Below are 18,079 nucleotides of genomic sequence, written 5' to 3'. Positions count from 1 at the left end.
GCGAAGGTACGGCACACGTATGTACACCCTCGTAGAACGTGTGCGATCACGTAGATAAGGGACATACGTGCGATACGTACGCGATATATATAAGTATCCTGTTGTCCTCTGTGGTCAGTACATCTCACACCACCGTCGCGAATCGAGGACGATTCGATCGAGGACGATTCGATCGAGGACGATTTGTCCACGCTACGCGTCGTGTTTTCCAACAATTCAAAAAGACCAAAAGATATAACGAACGCGCGCGTACTTCAGAGTATTCAAATAATCACGTTCGCTCCGTTTCCCTTCGTTTCGAATCCGAACGCTATTTTAATTCCGAAATCGTCGACTTAGCTGCTCGTCACAACCAGAGATTTAAAGAGAGATATAAAAGAGAAAAAGAGTAAATGAAATTTTAATAGTATACGTTTGAAAAGTATTGATAAAACTCGGGGATATTGAAAGATCACAAGTTGAAGGAATAATGAAGGCAAATAGTGGATGACAATGTGTAAAAACGCGTACGCTAACGGTGTCGAATCCGTAAAGTAGCAAATGCACGCGATACGCTCGATACCAACGATCATGTTCCGTATAAAAACATCTTCGAGGTGATTAACGCGAACGAGGCTTTTTTCAAGTGTCTTCTCTCTCTCTCTCTTTCTCTCTCTCTCGTACCTTTGTAAGGGCATTTCGAGTACAAAACGTTGCACTATCGCGTTTCTTCGAGCGAGGTTGATTCGTGCTCCATTCATAATTGAACGACTGTTCAACCGATGCGAGGTCACCGCCGCGACCAAGCTATCGACACTGATCACGGCTCGTTTTCTTAACTGCGCGCGTAACTATCAGACGTGATCGAGGAAGCTCGACGGAAGTGTCTGCGGTAGCGTTTCGACGGATATCTAAACGGAAATATCAACGTCCGTCCCGAAATGATTCTTGTGGGAAATGAAGAACGCTTCTCGCGTCGTCGCGCGTCGCGCGCAGATCGGTAAATGATCGTTTTGGAACACGCACCGTGAAAAATCGTTGTTTTCGACAAGAGAAAAAATGTTATCGGACCAATCGACGCTCCGAACACTGTCCATCGGAAGTCTTCCGGTCTTCGCGAACGTACTTAATTAAAAGAAACACGAAGAGCGCGACATGGATGATAAGAAGCTGCAAGTAGACGACGACAGCCAGGTATACTTAGCACCGTTCCAAAAATCGGTTTTGCATCCCGCGCATGTGAGAATATTTCTCATAGTGAGTTATCGCTTAGTAATATACATATATATAAATATGCCAAGTACTACATCCCCGAAGTGTGTAGCACGAGCACATATATGTATATAGAGACGTAAAATGAAAAATATGAATGATAACGCGAAACATTTACGTGCGTTTACGAGTTTACGTTCGCGCTTCGCGTTTCGAGAATATCTAAGTGCGCGCGCTCCATCCGAACGGAAAGGAGATGCATGCGTATCTTAATAATACATCTAAACGTTCTAAACAACTCGGATCGATATCTGCATCTGTCATCTCATAAAGGGGGGCAAGGCCTAAAGTACTCATTATATATCTCGAATCTATCTCGTCGAGTCTCTACGTACTGGCGTACGTACCGTAATACGCTGTTCCTTTTTCGCTAGCGAGAACTCATGTTGATTTTTTATGTTTAAAGGTGATTAAGATATCGATCCTCTGCTCCATTTTATTCTTCGCGAACTACGTTCTGTCTTTTGCTCGCGCACCGTGTGCGTCACCATCGCACCGCGTCCATTATCAGATTAAAGCACCGCGAATGACACTTTTTGCGACATTTTTTATGACCGAGACGAGGATATGAATAGGACACGCGAGCTAGCGGAGGTAATGCGCCATTGTGGAAAAGCTCTGTATAAGCTTTGTCTGAATAATTTTAGCCAAACCACCACGTTCGAAGGCCTAGCAGTTGGGGCACTTTTCTTCATCCCGACGATAATAGTCCGGTCGAGCATCACGTCAACGACGAGAAATCGAGCGGCTCTGGAAACAGCTCTCGCGCGTCCTCGGCCAAATCGGCCAGGACCTACAATGGGTCTCGCACGGCGCCGAAATCTGACGCGGACGTGATCTCGTCCGTTTACTCCAATAGAGACATCGTTTGTGAGCCCGACAAAAACGGCTCGCTGCCCGGTGAAACGCCGGCGAGTGTCGGGAGAAAATTGTCGAGAGCCAGCGCGGTGTATCCATCTGGAACGAATTTACGCGCGCAGGATGCCTTCGGTAAGAATTAATTTAGTGTTTAATCGAACCGCGCTATATAATAAGCAACGGCGGTACGAACGATCTCGATGTCAACGTTTTCCAGTTTCTCCGAGCTTTAACCACACGTGAGGCATGAGCGTCCACGTTTAATTTTACCTACACGCGCGTTATATAACGTTTTAATAACGGACGTTGCATAGACACATAGGCTGGGTGCTCGATACGACATATACGACCTACGCGACATATATGTATAGATGTATAGAAAGAATAAAACGAGTCTCTCGTGGATCGCCCGCGGTTGTCTATAACAGCGATAAAGCTATGTCAGTAAACCTCGATCGATATGCGTCGACGAATGTCAACGTGTCACGAATATCGGATATTAATAATGCAACGTTTGACTCGGCTTTATCACCGTACGAATGCGCGCTCTAACTTTCCTGGTTACTAAACTTTTCGCTTCTTTTCGTAATAGCGTCCTACTTTTGCGAAACTATGCCGCGAAATTATAGATATTATTGTAAAGATGCTTTCAAGGTGAAGCAACGCGCGCGCACGGGGGCATAAAGAACATTTACAATACGTATACGCTAGCTGTTATTAATTTTCGCTATACGCGTTGCCAAGTATATACGGCATTTCCAACGAACGTATTGGACAACGGTTAACGGTTACGTCAACGCGAAATGAGCCGCAAACGCGTACTAAAGATTATAATACGTCTGTTGAAACTGAGCAAGGTCCCAAACTCACGGCACCCACCTCTCCGGAAATTAACCCTTCGCTACCGGAAACGCCAGTTTCGCTGGATTTCGCCGAAACCACCGGGGATTCGTTGCCGCCGAAAGAAACGGGAATCGATCCCGAACTACTTTATTTTCGGTGAGTACGTGTCTACCACGGCGATATGTCACGAGTTGATTTGGTTCACCCTCGTTTGCGCTTTAGACAAACAAGTGACGAGACGTATACATATATACCTATATATATATATATAGACGGACATGGGCACTCCTTTTCTCGTTTCTATTATTACAAGCTTAATACACGTATCTAGAATGTTAGCGCGCGTCTTATCATTTTTTTATCGTTACTTGATGCACAAGGGGAAAGACCAACTCGGGGATAGAAAATGCGAAGGGCGTTTATTTCGGAGGTGCCTTATTTTTAGAAACTACTCGATATAAAACATGCATATGCGAGACGAAGCATCGTTCGCAAACGTGGTTCACCTTTTTTAATGTTTCGCGCGTACGTATTAATCGACTCGATTTAATTTTAGCGACGGCCAACGAAGAATCGATATAGTGTTAGTCTACCAGGAAGAGAACGAAGGAGTAATGACCGAGTTGGAAGCTCGTCGGCGAGAACAGAGACGAGTATTTCAACAGAATCTTTTGAAAGAAGGTCTGCAACTAGAGCTCGAGTCAAAAGAGAGCTCGTTTGATGGAAAAACGTATTTCTTAAAATTACATATACCTTGGAAAATCAAAGTGCAATACGCCGAAATAATGAGTCTAAAACTACCCACAAAGAGATTTAGAACGATCCCTATGAAAACTTGGGTACGTCTTTTTTCAAAAACCAGACATACCGTAGGCATGTTCTATATAGGTGTCGTATTCTATACCATGTAAATAATATCCGAATTAAAAAAATAATAATAAAAAAAAAACAGGATACAGACGGTACCAAAGAAGTATCGAAATTCTGGGCGCGATGGGCGCGGTGGTCCAAATGGATACATAAACGTCATACTTGGGATACGTCGAAATATCCCGAGGAACCACATTTTTATGACTACATAGATTCCGGCGATCGTGAGGAAAGGTATTTAATATAATGCGAACGTATCATCGTATATATATATATATATATATACATATATACATAGAGCTATATATGCTATCGTCGAACTTGCGTATCCTTGCGTAACTTTGATGTTTGGCAGGTTTATCGTAAAGGAAAGGGATAACGCTTATACGCCCGCTCAGAGATCGTTAATAGTGATGCAGATATTATTGCGAGCGAGATACGACGAGAACCATGAAAAATCTGGTATTCGTAGGCTTTTAGCGGACGGAACGTATGTCGATTGTTTTCCTTTGCACGAGGGTCCTTATAATAAACCTATGCGCAACGGAGAGATTCTCGATAGATACCTGTTGTACTTGATATGGGCAAGACCCGCGCAATGGTATAATTGAAAAATATTACTTTCAGTATTCATAATATAGTTTGCATAATAAAATATTTGAGATTTTTTTCATACATCTTTATATATAGGTATAAGAAACAGCCGTTATGGTTAATAAGACGATATTTTGGCGAGAAAATCGCTCTTTACTTCGCGTGGCTAGGATTTTACACGAAATGCTTATATCCACCAGCAGTGGTAGGACTTTTATGCTTCGTTTACGGTCTTGGAAGCATGGAGGGTGAAGACAATATTCCCAGCAAAGAAATATGCAATTCTAATATAGCTGGTAAATATTCATCCGTGCACGATTTTCGTACAATGAAAGTCTCGCAAACTCTCTCGACCACGTTCGCGTGCACGGTCTGCAATATTTTTAATTTTATGTAACGCAACATTTCAGGAAATATTACTTTGTGTCCTCTTTGCGATAGAGCATGCAACTATCAAAAACTCGGCGATTCCTGTATATTCTCGAAGTTGACTTACTTATTTGACAATCCCGCGACTGTCTTCTTCGCTATTTTTATGTCTTTCTGGGGTAAGATTTGAAAAAGAGTTAAATATATATACCTGCTTCCATACACGCGCGTGCGTATATCTACGCGCACGTTTCAAACGTGTTCGCTTTACGTTGTCCGACCGTGCTGTGTGTAATAGCTACCACGTTTCTCGAGCTATGGAAACGGCGACAAGCCGTACTCGTTTGGGAATGGGATCTTCAAAACGCCGAATACGACGAAGAACCAAGACCTGAATTCGAGACGTCTGTTAAAACGTTCCGGATAAATCCCGTAACGAAGGAAAAAGAACCGTATTTACCCGCGTGGTCTAAAGCCGTTCGATATTTGGCTACTGGCTCAATAGTATTTTTTATGGTACGTATACGTGACGCCGTTCCATTTTCTTCGACGTACACGCGTTCGTCATAGATTTTATTATCGTTCGTACTTTTTTGCGCAGATATGCGTAGTCCTCGGAGCGGTTTTAGGGACGATAGTGTATCGCATTTCGTTAGTTGCCGTTTTTTACGGTGCAAGCGGTAGTTTTTTAAAAAGACACGCGAAAATATTCACTTCCATAACCGCTGCCCTCATTAACTTGGTAATAATAATGATACTCACGCGAATATATCATCGGCTGGCTCGTTGGATGGTCAATATGGAAAATCCGAGAACGCAGACGGAATACGAGGCCAGTTATACGTTTAAAATCTTTTTATTCGAGTTCGTCAACTTTTACTCTTCTTTGATTTACATCGCCTTTTTTAAGGTATAAGGTATATTATTGTAATATATGACCGTGCGACACGAACACACTGTTTGAGCTTAAGTTTGAGCCGCACGCGTTACGTGTTATTTTAGGGGAGATTTTTCGTCCATCCTGGCGATGCAGATGCGAGAGCCTCGGAATTTTACCGTATTAAAACGGACGTATGCGATCCCGCTGGTTGCCTTTCGGAAGTCTGTATTCAACTTGCGATTATAATGGTCGGTAAGCAATGCTTTAATAATTTTGTCGAAATCTTATCGCCGAAATTGTGGAATTGGTGGCGCAAGAGAACGCAAGTCGCGGCGACAAAGAACCACGATAGAAGATACACCTGTTGGGAGAAAGATTATCAGCTTCAAGACCCAGGAAGATTAGCTTTATTCGATGAATATTTAGAGATGAGTGAGTCACACGCTATGCGTTTTACAGAGAGACACCTTTTTACAGATATATTTTGCCTTTTTATATGATATTTATAGTTTTGCAGTATGGATTTGTAACATTATTCGTAGCAGCGTTCCCATTAGCGCCTCTATTCGCTTTACTGAATAATATCGCTGAGATAAGATTAGACGCGTACAAAATGGTCAAGGAGGCTCGGAGACCGTTAGCCGAGCGAGTAGAAGATATTGGCGCTTGGTCCGGTATTCTTAGGGGTGTAACTTACGTGGCGGTGGTATCGAATGTACGCGCACGCACATACAAACAACGTTATCGCCGACGCGCACACAAGTCGCTCTCTAGCCCTCGGTTACAAACGATACAAAATATGTTCCAGGCCTTTGTTATCGCGTACACATCCGACTTTATCCCACGAAGCGTGTACACGTTCGTTTATTCGCCCACTGGAGATTTGGTGGGTTACATCGATAGCTCTCTGTCAGAATTTAATACTTCCGATTATCGCGCCGATATGAAGAGCGACATAGATGGCGAACATCCAGAGACGTGCCAGTACAGAGGCTACAGAAATGGTCCAGCGCACTCAGATCACTCTACGGATCCTTACGGACTCAGCCCACAGTACTGGCACGTTTTTGCCGCGCGTTTAGCTTTTGTCGTTGTCTTCGAGCACGTTGTAAGTCGACTCGTTCTTCTACTACGTAATATATATAGAGATAATAACGTGCGTGTGTTTCGATGGAGGGAATACTTTTTTTTTTACAGGTTTTCGCACTTACCGGTATTATGAGTTACGTGATACCGGCTGTACCGCATTCTCTGACAACTCAGCTGCAACGCGAACGCGTGATCGCTCAGGAAGAAAAGTACGAAAAGGAAATAAAAGGGAAAGAAGACGAAGACGATTTACTTTCGGTTTTAAGAGAGGCGGGAAGTGTCGGTAGAGGAAGCTGGGCTAGACGATTCAGCAAATTGAGCGACGCTCTAGATACTCACGCTGATGTTAGGCATAGTAAACGCAGCGATAGTTCCACAGTATGGCAAGTCCCATAAAATCAAGCCAAATCTTCTCTATTATGTAAACATTCCCTATTTTCAGTATCCGTTCCAAATAACTTAAGTGTCCAAGTCCTATAATAAAAATTTACACTTACGCTTTTCAACATTCTCGCCCCTAATTATTACCAGATGCACTGTAAAAAACGCAGATGTAAGGTGAAAATTACAAACATACTGTTACACAATATACTTTTTTATTTTACATATATAATGCCATATTTTTTTTCCTAGAAATTATTACAATCTATTATGTATATATATATATAGAATATATTTATAACAATATACATGTATTTTCTCTCTCCTCTCTCTCTCCCTTCCCCCTCTCCCTCCCTCTCCCTCTCTTTCTCCCTGTCTCTCTCCCTTTCCCTCTCAATATATAATATATATATATATATATATATATATATATATATATATATATATATTATATATTCATTTCGGTACACACGTCACTTTCTTACGTCTATTACTTTAAAATCTAAATGTCTACGTACATTAACATATTTTTTAATGGAAACTATATCACAGTTGTGTTTGAAGGAGAGACGGGGATTTAACGGGAAGGAAGCCATTCAGGTAACTTATATTGAGCGTAGTCTATTCGGTAAGATTGTAAAATATGGTGACCACAAAGCATTGGCTATTTCAAACAACAGACTTGAAACGTTATCAAAATAGTTGTCAAAATTATCAACGCACCATTTAATATTTTTGATATTTTCATATTTAATGGTTTATCATACGAAATACTTAATCTCAATCCATCAATCTATTAGACCTTTTTTACACGTTGTATGGCAAGGAAGATTTCAGCTTGATCTAACTTACCGAATGGACTAAGCTGCGACTGAAAATGTTTTTTTTTTTTTCAACAAAGTAAAAAAATAAAACTGAGAAGGGCACGGACTTAACTAGGTCCGGGAGGAGAGTTAAACGTAAACATGGTAGTAGGTGGACGTCCCGGTAAAGGTTTTGGTGGTAACCTCGGCGTCACTGATCCTGAAACGCACGAGTACGAAAATAAATATCCGTTATATAAACACATACGCCGTTATATAAACGCGACATAATATCTCACCGTTAGGCTGCGTTGGTGGAAGTTTTGTAGGGCTAGGGCTATTGAAAGACATATGTCTCCGCGGATGAACGATAGTACAGCATGTATTTTCTAACGTGGAATTTCGGCGAGTCAATAATGCCGAACTACTTGAGTTTAGCGTCGCTGGAAGTCGTGGTGGTAATGTTACGGGTCGTGGTGGTAACGGCGGTGGTGAGATATCATCTCTCGGAGGGAGAATTGGTGCGTTTGGAGCTTGTTTTGCCTAAAGTTGTTGAATCAACGTTCTTACTTTCTCGAAGAAAATCAATACTTGGTTTATTTTTCATGTATCTTGATGTGCAGAGATATTTCTACTCTATTAATGCGCAATATACGGAAATATACGTTCGATGCACGCTGTCGGAAAAATCTGATATTATCCAACATAACACGAGAATAAACGTAGTAAATATTTTTTTTCACTACGTTTATCGAATAAACGAAAAATAATTTGATTTAAAATAAACCTTTTTTGCTTGAGAGGAACGCTAACGTCGTAATCGTTTTAAATCTTGCTTCATAGAGATATCTCGGTCGTGACGTTGAAACGTTTTCAACGTAAATGAATCTTATTGTTAGTTAATCTTGGAATCTTACTTGTTGTGGTGATCCGCTACATGACGTTTCTCGTGGTTTAGTCGGGTTTCTAGGTGGTAGAGGTGGTGGAAGTTGGCTAGGAGGTATATTATTGGGAGACGACGGTGTTGGTATTGCGCTGGGGCTTCCACCTGGCAACTGTAGACACGTTGTAGCACTTATCATGCTATTTATAGTGCTGGTATTAAAGATGAAGTGCGTACTTTGATGATGCATAGTAAAGAATGGGCCAGGAGATTGAGGGCTGCTACTCGATGAAGCAATCGAAATTGCTGACATACTAGGTGGACTGGGTGATGCTGGAGGTGGCACAGTTGCTACGGAAAAATGACAAAAGTTATATATTCATACGTATTGTTAATACGTGATTTAACGTTAGATGCATACCGAATAAGACAGGCGCAAAAACGCTGTGATCCACTATGTGTGGAACTGTAATTTGTGATCCATGTGGAGGGGTTTCCGGTACGTCGTGGGGAAACGTGTCTGCTGAAGAATCGTGTAATCTTACGCTAGACGCTACCACGTGTAACGGAGCTGGTAATCTTCCACTTCTGGCTTTGATTCCTGGCGATTTCAAGTTCAATTCTGGCCATTTACGCGGCTGTTACAAAAATTTAAAAATGTAAAACGTGAAAGACACGTTTGATATGCTGTATCACGGAAACGCTTACGAATCGTGGAGGTTGCCTGCATCCTCTTGGCTCAATTTCTAAACTTTTATTGTACAAATAATTGCTTATATCCGCATCTTTCATATTGGGATCAAAAGGACACAGGTTTTCAAGAAATTGTCTTATTCTAGACTCCACTAAAAGACAATAGGGTTGATTTTGATACTGCTGTATTTCACCAGTTATTTCCGCTACTTTTCGACGTTTGCTAAAGTTAATAAGCTCCGGACTTGCCGGTAAATAATCCGGATTTCCCTCTTCAATATGCAGGATATTAGTCAAGTACATACCTAACACGGAAAAAAGAATACAACTATCTGTCGTACGTCTCTGACAAGGGGTCACATTACGTTGGTAATACTTACCAAAGAATGGTACGCAAGGTGGATTGATAGATCTTAATTTCTCTTGATACTTCCGAAAATGATCGTTATTGAGCTCTCGTGCTTCTTCCAATGCTTTTTCTAATCGTGCTGGCAATTGCTATAAAAATAACCACGTAAAAAAATAGTTTGATGCAAGACGTTTGATTTTACGTTTATTATACATATCTCGTGCTCGTACTTGAAATGTAAATTTTAATCTGAAAACCGAAGCCGATCCCATAGCACTGATAACAGCCAGAACGCCGTTAAAATTATTGAGATCTTGCAACACCATCATTACTTCGATCGCACGTGATATAATGGCTAATCTCTCGTCGAAATTTTCAGCCTCTACTATTGTCTTTTCTAACCATCTTGTGAACTATTAAACCGCAGTAAACGTCAAATTAGTGTCACTGTAGTAACGTAACACACAACAGGCATTTTATATCACGATGTATTTACGCGGACTTAAAATAAAAGCTTACATTTGTCGTATGCTTAATCATCTTCAACAGATTCGGTGATGTTTTTTCCTTATCCTTTTTTGTCCATACAGAGCCAACTAACTCGGAAGGTTTTACCGTTCTATACAGATCAAACTCCAATAGTGTTAATTGTCTCGCTAATTCGATAGGATGTAACTGTAATTTTCAAGTTGCGTCAGTACGGGTACGTAATATCTTGCGTGTCGCAAGGTGTGTGTGTTGAGGAGATCGTATAAAAAAAATAAAATAACGTAAAGAAGAACGTATCCGTATACCTGAAGTATTCCATATTCTTCCTCAGGAACTTTAAGATGCCACTCAATCGGTGGAGGAGATCGTTCAAAACTAAATGTGATGGGTCGTTGTTCCGACGGCTCGCATTTTCTTTGTACAATTTTTATTACCGAATCAACCCACTTCCGCATAGATTTACCGCTAACGGTATCCAAAAACACGTGCAATCTTTCTAAAAGATTTCTATCTCGTTCGAAATCGTAAAAATGATGATCCACCTATGGAAAACGTCACGTAAGAAACGAAAACTGCGAATAAAATAACATTTAAGAAACGCTGTAAAGGAAAATTAAAAAATGTTACCAACCCAGTGTCTTAAAACGTTCAAAACTCTAAACTGCACCGGTTGACAAAATTCTTTCCTATATCTTTTCCAATCTTCTCTAGCTATCTTACATACGGAAGGTTTGTCTTCTTCACCATAGACCAATGAAGGATCTGGTATATCGAATCTTTCTATTAGCAATGTTAATACGTCTTGAGGTGAGCAAAAACTCCTGTAATCGTTACAATAAATAAATCCGTACGAACGACGTTCGCTCATATGTGAAAAGACGCGGTGTACAGTATGCTACCCGTACTACTTACCTGTAAGTAGTAAGGAATGTTCTTACAAAAGCTGGATCAGCATATATGTGGTAAGTTAATCTCTCTACTAACTTTACCAAAGTTGCGCCCTTAATCAAGGGAACACCACCATTTTCCCTGGCCTCCAAAACAATATTTTCTGGACTATCTTGTTCAGTAAATTTATACAAGTGAGATGGAGGTAGCCTCAATGGGTGCTTTCTTTCCTCGTCCAAGAGGATACTATCTAAAGTTCTTTCTAACATACTTTTTGTATTCAACATCACTAAATCCGCCATCCAGTTATTCTTATCTTCGACAGATTTGGCAACGAGAATAACATTAGGGTGGTCCCTTGGTGCAATTTCAAAAGCATTTTTTAATTCTATATAAAAAATATTTTACGTAGAGAAAGATTACAAACGTTGACACAAAAGTACACGAGAGTTGTATACATGTACGTGTTTACCTTCGGTATCTTCTCTATCAATAATATCGACTTTTCTAATAAAAAGTCTCTCTTTCAGTCGGAGTTCACTTTGATGAGCCGAATGTCCACCTACTCCGACCGCAACGATACCTGCCGCAACAGTAACACTGACTCTTTTACTACCGGTTGGTTTACACAATACTAATAAACCATCGAACAACAAGGCCTTTCTTTCCGTTAATCTTCGTCCATTACTAGCCACCTTTTTCAATGTATCCTCTGTAAAATGTATAAACATTATATAACGATATTCAACTACTACGGATTAAAACAAAATGGTTGAAGCGCGCGCGCGCGAGAGAGAGAGAGAGAGAGAGAGAGAGAGAGAGAGAGAGCGAGCGAAAAAACGTATTTTTTTTATTACCTCTAATAAACTCATTGCAACACTGCCCGATATCTCTTTGATCCCAACCGTCGACAGTCTTTTGTAGTTCACTAGTTTTCTCCAATGCCGCCTGTCTTCTTGCTCTGCTCTGCATTCGTAAGCCCGTATCCTTTTTTGGAAGCGTTGCTACAACGTGCATTAATTCCATTTGTAGTGGTCTCAACAAACCTTGCACCTGTTCCAGAGTTTCGCCATCCTCTGTATTAGGTGTGCGCTTCTGTAAAACCTGAGCGTTTGAAATATAAAAAGTAGACTGTTGTAAAAATACGTTTGTATATACGCATACCAAAAGTTGAAAAAAGGTACCTTTATGTAATCAAAATACAGGAAACAATGCCATATAGGTTGCAACAAAAGTTTTGGTAAATAATATTTAACAGCCTCCTTAAAACCATGGCCTGCTGCCCGCAAAGCCGTACTAGCTTCCGGTCTTGACAATAACGTTGTTAAAACTTCCCGACTAGCTGGACTATTAATATCTTTCGCATATCTAAAGATAAACGATAATTAGTAAGACGTTTACACATATCGCGCACAACGTTGTTTTCATACTTGATATAAACGTCAAATTCTGCTGCCTCTGCTACGTCTTCAAAGCACGAACCAACCGTAGGTGTTTGCTTCTCTTCCGTAATTTCCATTATATCTTCTAAACTGCCGAGTAATGTCATAGTAACTTCATAAATATCTGTAATATTACTGAAAAGCGTCTCAAGTTCGCTTTTATCTTGCGCCAACTTTGCAATTTCTTCACGAAATACCTACGACGGGAACGTATTTTTTTAAATCTTTCTCTCGCGTAACGTTTACGTTATTCCCAAACACAACATCTATGCCCGTCGTACCTTGATAATCATATGTAAGTCACGGATGTAATGTCGTTCATCATGAATGAGATCTCGAACAGACTCTTCATAAGTCTGCGAAACAACTGCACTCAAGCTACTTTGTGGACCTTCCGTACAATCATCTTGGTGAAACATGTCCATCAGTACCTATTGATAACGTACATTGTTTCAAATACGTATTTCCAATATTTTTAATATCCCAAACATCAATATCAAAAGGAAAAATAGCAACGGGAATATTTAATACGTGGAATGTTTATCACAATAATTTTGTATCACGGACAAACATAACCACCGCACGAGCATGCACGACAAAAGTGATAAAAAAAAGATCAACAGAAGCTATTATTAAAATTTTTCCATAACACGTTGTATGCGTTAATAAAATGCTTCTTGTCACGATGTATATTCACATGTATATTATTAACGGCATGCTACAGTATACGTAGCATAAACATGGTAATATCGTGTATATGCGTTACATTTTATATTACGTCTCTACATTTAAAAAAAGATAAAAACACACATACTTAGCACATGGAAAGACGTATGTACGCACGTTTAACAACGTATATTTCTTTTCGGGCTAGCTATAAAAAAGTGGAAAACATGAAAAAGTTGAAGAAAGCTTACTGATGTTTACGTTGCTCTAACGTTACACGTTTGACGTCGATGCTAAAACATGTTTGTTCTGCACACCGTGTATAAAAGAAATATATCAACAAGCACTTCTTTAAACAAGCAAAAAGGTATATATGTTGTTAAAGAAGAAACAAGAGGGAACGGAAACAATCGTTGTGCACAAACCAACTAGATAACCAAGATAAAGCCGTTATCCAAAACTTTTGTATCAAGAAAAAAAAACTTGTGTTCTTAACGATCGTTTCTCTACGTCTAAAATCTTAAACTTTGTTTATGACGTTTATTTATATTCACGACGTAGGAGAAAATATGATGAAAACGCGTTAAAAAACATGTCGGACATATTTTAAATCTTCTTAGGGCACGCACGTGAAGTATTATATAAAAGTGTCTTTCCTAGATGACGTAGATAGTTTGTACGTGCGACATTATACGCACATATTTTACTCATATAAATAGTATTATGATTTTATATTTTTTGTATATAATGTAACGAACGTTGCGATAGATCTAGTCACGTTTTCCACGAACGTATCTAGTAGGAAACACGAACAAGTCTTTTAAGCTGAGGAACACGAATAGAGAAACAAAAAGGAGATGTAAAATCAAAGGTAACTTTTTCTAAAAACACGACAAAGTTAGCAAAAAAATATTATGACACCTTGACGCTGTTCTGTGCAATCACGAGTACGTACCACCTAGAACAGCATGAGCGAAGACGGAACATGGTTGGAGTTGTTATATATTAGTGGAAAGCATGTAATCAAGCATAGAATATATGCAGCCACACGTAGCCTAGTGTAGCCACGTCTGAACGTCGTTAGTGCGCTACCTTGCTAGTAGTAGATGCTTCAACGTACGGAGTATGAAAAAAAATTTACACGTTCCATTTTTTATCATATTTTAAGCCAATATAAACTAGATACGGCATTTTCAAGTGACGTAGGCAAGTGGGATAAAGGAAACTAACTTGAATCGACAAGTACGAAGCAAACTCGTACTAGCAAGGTATTATATTTCTCTACTGCCTATTTAATGCGCGGTAACACCACTCGTTTTACGCACGTTTCCTCTATACAAGCCTCATAAACTATGCGTACCATTGTGTCTAGATATTTTATAAGACTGATTCGAAATATTTCAAGTATCACATGATAAAACTATGTTAGTATCATGGTACACTTCGAACATATCATATATATATTACATATATATATATTACAAACATATATATATATATATATATATATATATATATATATATGGATATACTCAACGCAGTCTTAAAATGCAACGGGTAAGACACGCGACAGAGTGTATGTTGGTTACGTAAGGTGCAGTACGGAGAAACAAGACAAAGTGTATATTTCTACAAACACGGTCTTACCATATCCGCGTACATCGCGACTCTTATATCCTCACACGAAATCTCTACGTGGCGAATATTCTTGACATAATTTCCAGCTAGCTGAAAAGAAAGTACGGTTAAATATTTCCAGGCACGTCTTTCGAAATAGAAACAACAACCAACTACCAACCTTCAAAATATCAGCAGAAATATATTCCAAAACACCGACTACAAACAGACTAACTTGCGAGTCAATTTTGTGCTGTAATACTTCCTATTAAAAAAAAGAAAAAAGAAAAAACATGTATTAGACGTACCTACACAAGTTTGAGTACATGGTTGTACATAAGATTCTTGAACTTGCATGCAACGGTGTAAATAAACTGTGCCATAAATATGTACTTTTTGTAATAACTGGTGAATCTTGTCAACTGGTAGTACTAACGGCGACTTCTTTTTTCCTTTCTCTAGAGCGTCTCTCGCATCACGAAGAGCCCATCTATCGATAGGTGTAGGAAACGTCCGTCTTACTCTTTCCTCTACATCTTGAGGAGTCTGTGGAGGTGGGTGTCCACAAAGCATGCCTAGCATTCTTAAAATTAAACTCTCCACATAGTCTAAGGCATCTTGGCGAGCTTCGAGACTAGGATGTACTTGTTCCAGTACCTATAAAGTAACGAGAAAATATTTTTCTTGGCTCGTAACGCAACCCGTTGTAGTATCGTGCTGTTATCACGTATCGTCGTGGCCAAAAATACACACGTATATTACCAACGACCTATACTTTAGGACAGCGTAGACGTCGACGAACGTCGGAGAGAGTTGACAGAGTAAAAGAGACTATAGAGATAAGCGCGAGGAGATACGATATAAAAAAATCTACCACGCGTCAATGTTAAGACAGGGGAAGAGAAATCGCCGTTGAGAGAAATCATATGGTGGCCGCGCACGGCGATGACGTCGCCGGTCTCGGTGTCGTTGATCGATCCAGCCTCGACGTAAAATCATTGGGACGAAAAATGCGCGAGTGCCGGAGCGCGAACAAAACACGAGAAGGAGAGGCGGAGCGGAGGTGAGATGGAGGGGATAGAACGGAATAGTAAAAGACAAGAAAGCGAGGAGCGAGGTATATACAAGACGGGGGCATTAAACGAGCGAGGAGCAGAGAGGGAGGGAGATAGAGAGAGGTAGAGAGAAGGAGATAGAGATAGATGAAGCGACAAGGAGCGGAGCAACGAAAGATGTACCTTGCGCAGGGAGTTGACAAACACTCCCTTCCACTTGGCAGCGTTCTCCTCCTTCTGAAAGTCGTAGCCCGACGGCTCGCCCACCGCTGACACCGGCGACGAAAACATTTCACCGAATGCTCGAGAGTCACGCGCGCTTGTCTACGTGTAAGAAAAGTTCGTCGGATTTCCAAAGGGCATATCGTCAGCACGCGCGAGAACGCGGCCGGGGTTGTCGTTCCGCGGTCCTTAGCTCCTCAACCTCAACATCTCCGTCTCCTTGCGCGCTGGCAGCCCGATCGCCCCCGCGTGCCCGCGGGCTTTCGTTGCTCTTGACAGGACAGTGTGCTCGACGTCGACGCGCGACACAGCTAAGCCAGACGCGTATATCTGCGCGCTGCTCTCACGTTCCACGCGCTCGTCGCTCCCGGCAGCGTCACCGAGGCTGATGAGGCTGAGGTCGAGACCGTGACCGAGCCAACAAGAGTCCGAGCTGTCCGAGAGCTCTGGCACTCGCACATCTTACACGCCCTTTATTCCGTGATTTTTCCCTGAATCCGTAACAAGCACCAGCGCGTTAACATCACCGACCGCGAGAAACTGGAAACTGGAGCTGGCAACAGGCAAAGAGGCAAAGTGGCAAGTTGGGACGTTGGGAACGTTGGGAACTGAGCACTGAGCATTGAGCAACTGAGAACTGAGAACGCTCGCTGAGCCTCTCTTATGATGGCCGCGAGAGGCCCGCGATCCGCGATTATACAATCTACAATCGCCTTCGGACACGTTATCGATAAATAGGAGTAAAGGGATGGGCAGTTGGTTCGATCGATCGATTACCTCACCGATGTTTTCAACGTCGCCCAATCCCCAGTATCCCCACATTCCCCACTGGATCCCTACGTCACCGCGGCGTTCCTTCTCCGCGTCCGACCTACGAAATTTTTACTAGACTTTCATAGAGACATGTCGTAAAACGACGTGCTCGGCTCGCTCGAAATTTTGCCGCACAAGTTATATTTTTCTTTGGCAGAACTGTGCGCACTCGGTGCACATTAAAGCCGTTGTACACAAATCAACGTAATGTGTATGTTTAATAAACGGGTTAAATCATGAAATCCTCAATATTCTTTATTGCACTATTTGGTAAAATATGTACTAGGTATTTTATCAGTCAAAATATTTGCATTTTACTTTAAATATTAGAGATTAAATCAGTGTACAACGGCCTTAATGTGCACTGAGTGCGCACCAGTTCTGCCAATGAAAAACGCTTTATATTTTTCGCGGACCAGCCGATTGGCCCGCGGGATGGAAAGAGTGCTCTCTCGGGACTTAACTGACCAATTAGAAGGAGGAACAAGTTCGCGTTTCTCTCTACTAAAATATATAGGACAATATAGGACTCTAAAGCCCGGTGTCCACGATGCAAGAACTTGGTCCAAGTTTTGGTTTAAGCCAATCAACTTGCAGCTCTTACGGAAAAGCAGCAGTTTCATTGGCTTAAACCAAAACTTGGACCAAATTCTTGCATCGTGGACACCGGGCATAAGGGCCTTGGCACATAGAAAAACTTAAGCAGTAAAACTTAAGCAGTAAGAAATCAACGGTATGGATTCGCTACCGCTTAGGGCCGTGCCTTAAGTTCTTAATTGTGATTGGCTGATTTGCTTACTGCTTAAGTTTTTCTATGTGCCACGGCCTTAACGGGGAGCACACACTTCTGCATAAGGCCCGATGTCCACGATGCAAAAATTGTGTCCAAGTTTCGATTTAAGCCACGCAACTTGCAACTCTTAGGGTTGATTTATAATAGCCGTAACCGTTGATTTAAGCCGTAATCTTTAAGAAATTGACCAATCACAGTCGAATGTGAGAAGAATAATCGATTGTGATTGGT

General features: G+C 41.0%; 2 protein-coding genes across 11 annotated transcripts; one reads left to right on the top strand and one right to left on the bottom strand.

Annotated features, from left to right (window-relative positions):
* Nucleotides 1-59: 59 nt before the first annotated feature.
* LOC143903606 (anoctamin-4) lies at nt 60-7,441 on the top strand. Of its 8 annotated transcripts, none has more exons than XM_077417325.1 (14): nt 66-1,236; nt 1,899-2,241; nt 2,961-3,108; nt 3,509-3,791; nt 3,905-4,056; nt 4,178-4,423; nt 4,513-4,712; nt 4,827-4,964; nt 5,084-5,301; nt 5,387-5,695; nt 5,788-6,097; nt 6,175-6,380; nt 6,474-6,773; nt 6,863-7,441. In XM_077417325.1, exons 1-14 carry the CDS (start codon nt 1,135-1,137, stop codon nt 7,148-7,150), a joined length of 3,243 nt encoding a protein of 1,080 aa, XP_077273451.1. In that variant the 5' UTR covers nt 66-1,134; the 3' UTR covers nt 7,151-7,441. The 8 variants fall into 8 exon arrangements, with proteins under 8 accessions (XP_077273453.1, XP_077273447.1, XP_077273448.1 ...); XM_077417326.1 differs by having other exon boundaries at nt 68-1,236; nt 2,967-3,108; XM_077417321.1 differs by having other exon boundaries at nt 61-1,236; nt 6,175-6,773.
* On the bottom strand, nt 7,334-16,873 carry Sos (Son of sevenless). Of its 3 annotated transcripts, none has more exons than XM_077417314.1 (20): nt 16,204-16,863; nt 15,359-15,622; nt 15,147-15,230; nt 14,996-15,076; nt 12,964-13,113; nt 12,671-12,879; nt 12,425-12,608; nt 12,098-12,344; nt 11,713-11,952; nt 11,265-11,628; nt 10,984-11,173; nt 10,658-10,894; nt 10,383-10,538; nt 10,094-10,276; nt 9,895-10,012; nt 9,530-9,819; nt 9,243-9,459; nt 8,856-9,172; nt 8,238-8,481; nt 7,334-8,158 (listed from the first exon to the last, which is right to left on the bottom strand). In XM_077417314.1, the coding sequence occupies exons 1-20, from the start codon at nt 16,309-16,311 to the stop codon at nt 8,067-8,069; spliced, it is 3,975 nt and encodes a 1,324-aa protein (XP_077273440.1). In that variant the 5' UTR covers nt 16,312-16,863; the 3' UTR covers nt 7,334-8,066. The 3 variants fall into 3 exon arrangements, 2 of the variants coding, with proteins under 2 accessions (XP_077273440.1, XP_077273442.1); XM_077417316.1 differs by lacking the exon at nt 16,204-16,863 and adding an exon at nt 15,719-16,030 and having other exon boundaries at nt 12,964-13,114; nt 14,994-15,076; XR_013258757.1 differs by lacking the exon at nt 7,334-8,158 and having other exon boundaries at nt 8,398-8,481; nt 8,856-8,993; nt 9,059-9,172; ... (1 more) ...; nt 14,994-15,076; nt 16,204-16,873.
* Nucleotides 16,874-18,079: the final 1,206 nt, after the last annotated feature.

This window comes from Temnothorax americanus, unplaced genomic scaffold (genome assembly GCF_048541705.1).
Source record: "Temnothorax americanus isolate GAGA-0224 unplaced genomic scaffold, ASM4854170v1 Scaffold49, whole genome shotgun sequence".
Lineage (NCBI taxonomy): Eukaryota > Metazoa > Arthropoda > Insecta > Hymenoptera > Formicidae > Temnothorax > Temnothorax americanus.
This window is presented reverse-complemented; position numbering and strand designations above follow the sequence as displayed.

What these genes read in the sequence shown, in the direction of transcription:
- LOC143903606 (XM_077417321.1), top strand. Translation starts at nt 1,135, where the DNA reads ATGGATGATAAGAAGCTGCAAGTAGACGACGACAGCCAGGTATACTTA. An exon ending in ATGCAATTCTAATATAGCTG is followed by an intron (nt 4,713 to 4,826) that starts GTAAATATTCAT and finishes GCAACATTTCAG; the next exon opens with GAAATATTACTTTGTGTCCT. An exon ending in TTTACATCGCCTTTTTTAAG is followed by an intron (nt 5,696 to 5,787) that starts GTATAAGGTATA and finishes GTGTTATTTTAG; the next exon opens with GGGAGATTTTTCGTCCATCC.
- Sos (XM_077417314.1), bottom strand. Translation starts at nt 16,311, where the DNA reads ATGTTTTCGTCGCCGGTGTCAGCGGTGGGCGAGCCGTCGGGCTACGAC. An exon ending in TGATTAAGCATACGACAAAT is followed by an intron (nt 10,277 to 10,382) that starts GTAAGCTTTTAT and finishes GCGGTTTAATAG; the next exon opens with TTCACAAGATGGTTAGAAAA. An exon ending in TCCACCAACGCAGCCTAACG is followed by an intron (nt 8,159 to 8,237) that starts GTGAGATATTAT and finishes CGTGCGTTTCAG; the next exon opens with GATCAGTGACGCCGAGGTTA.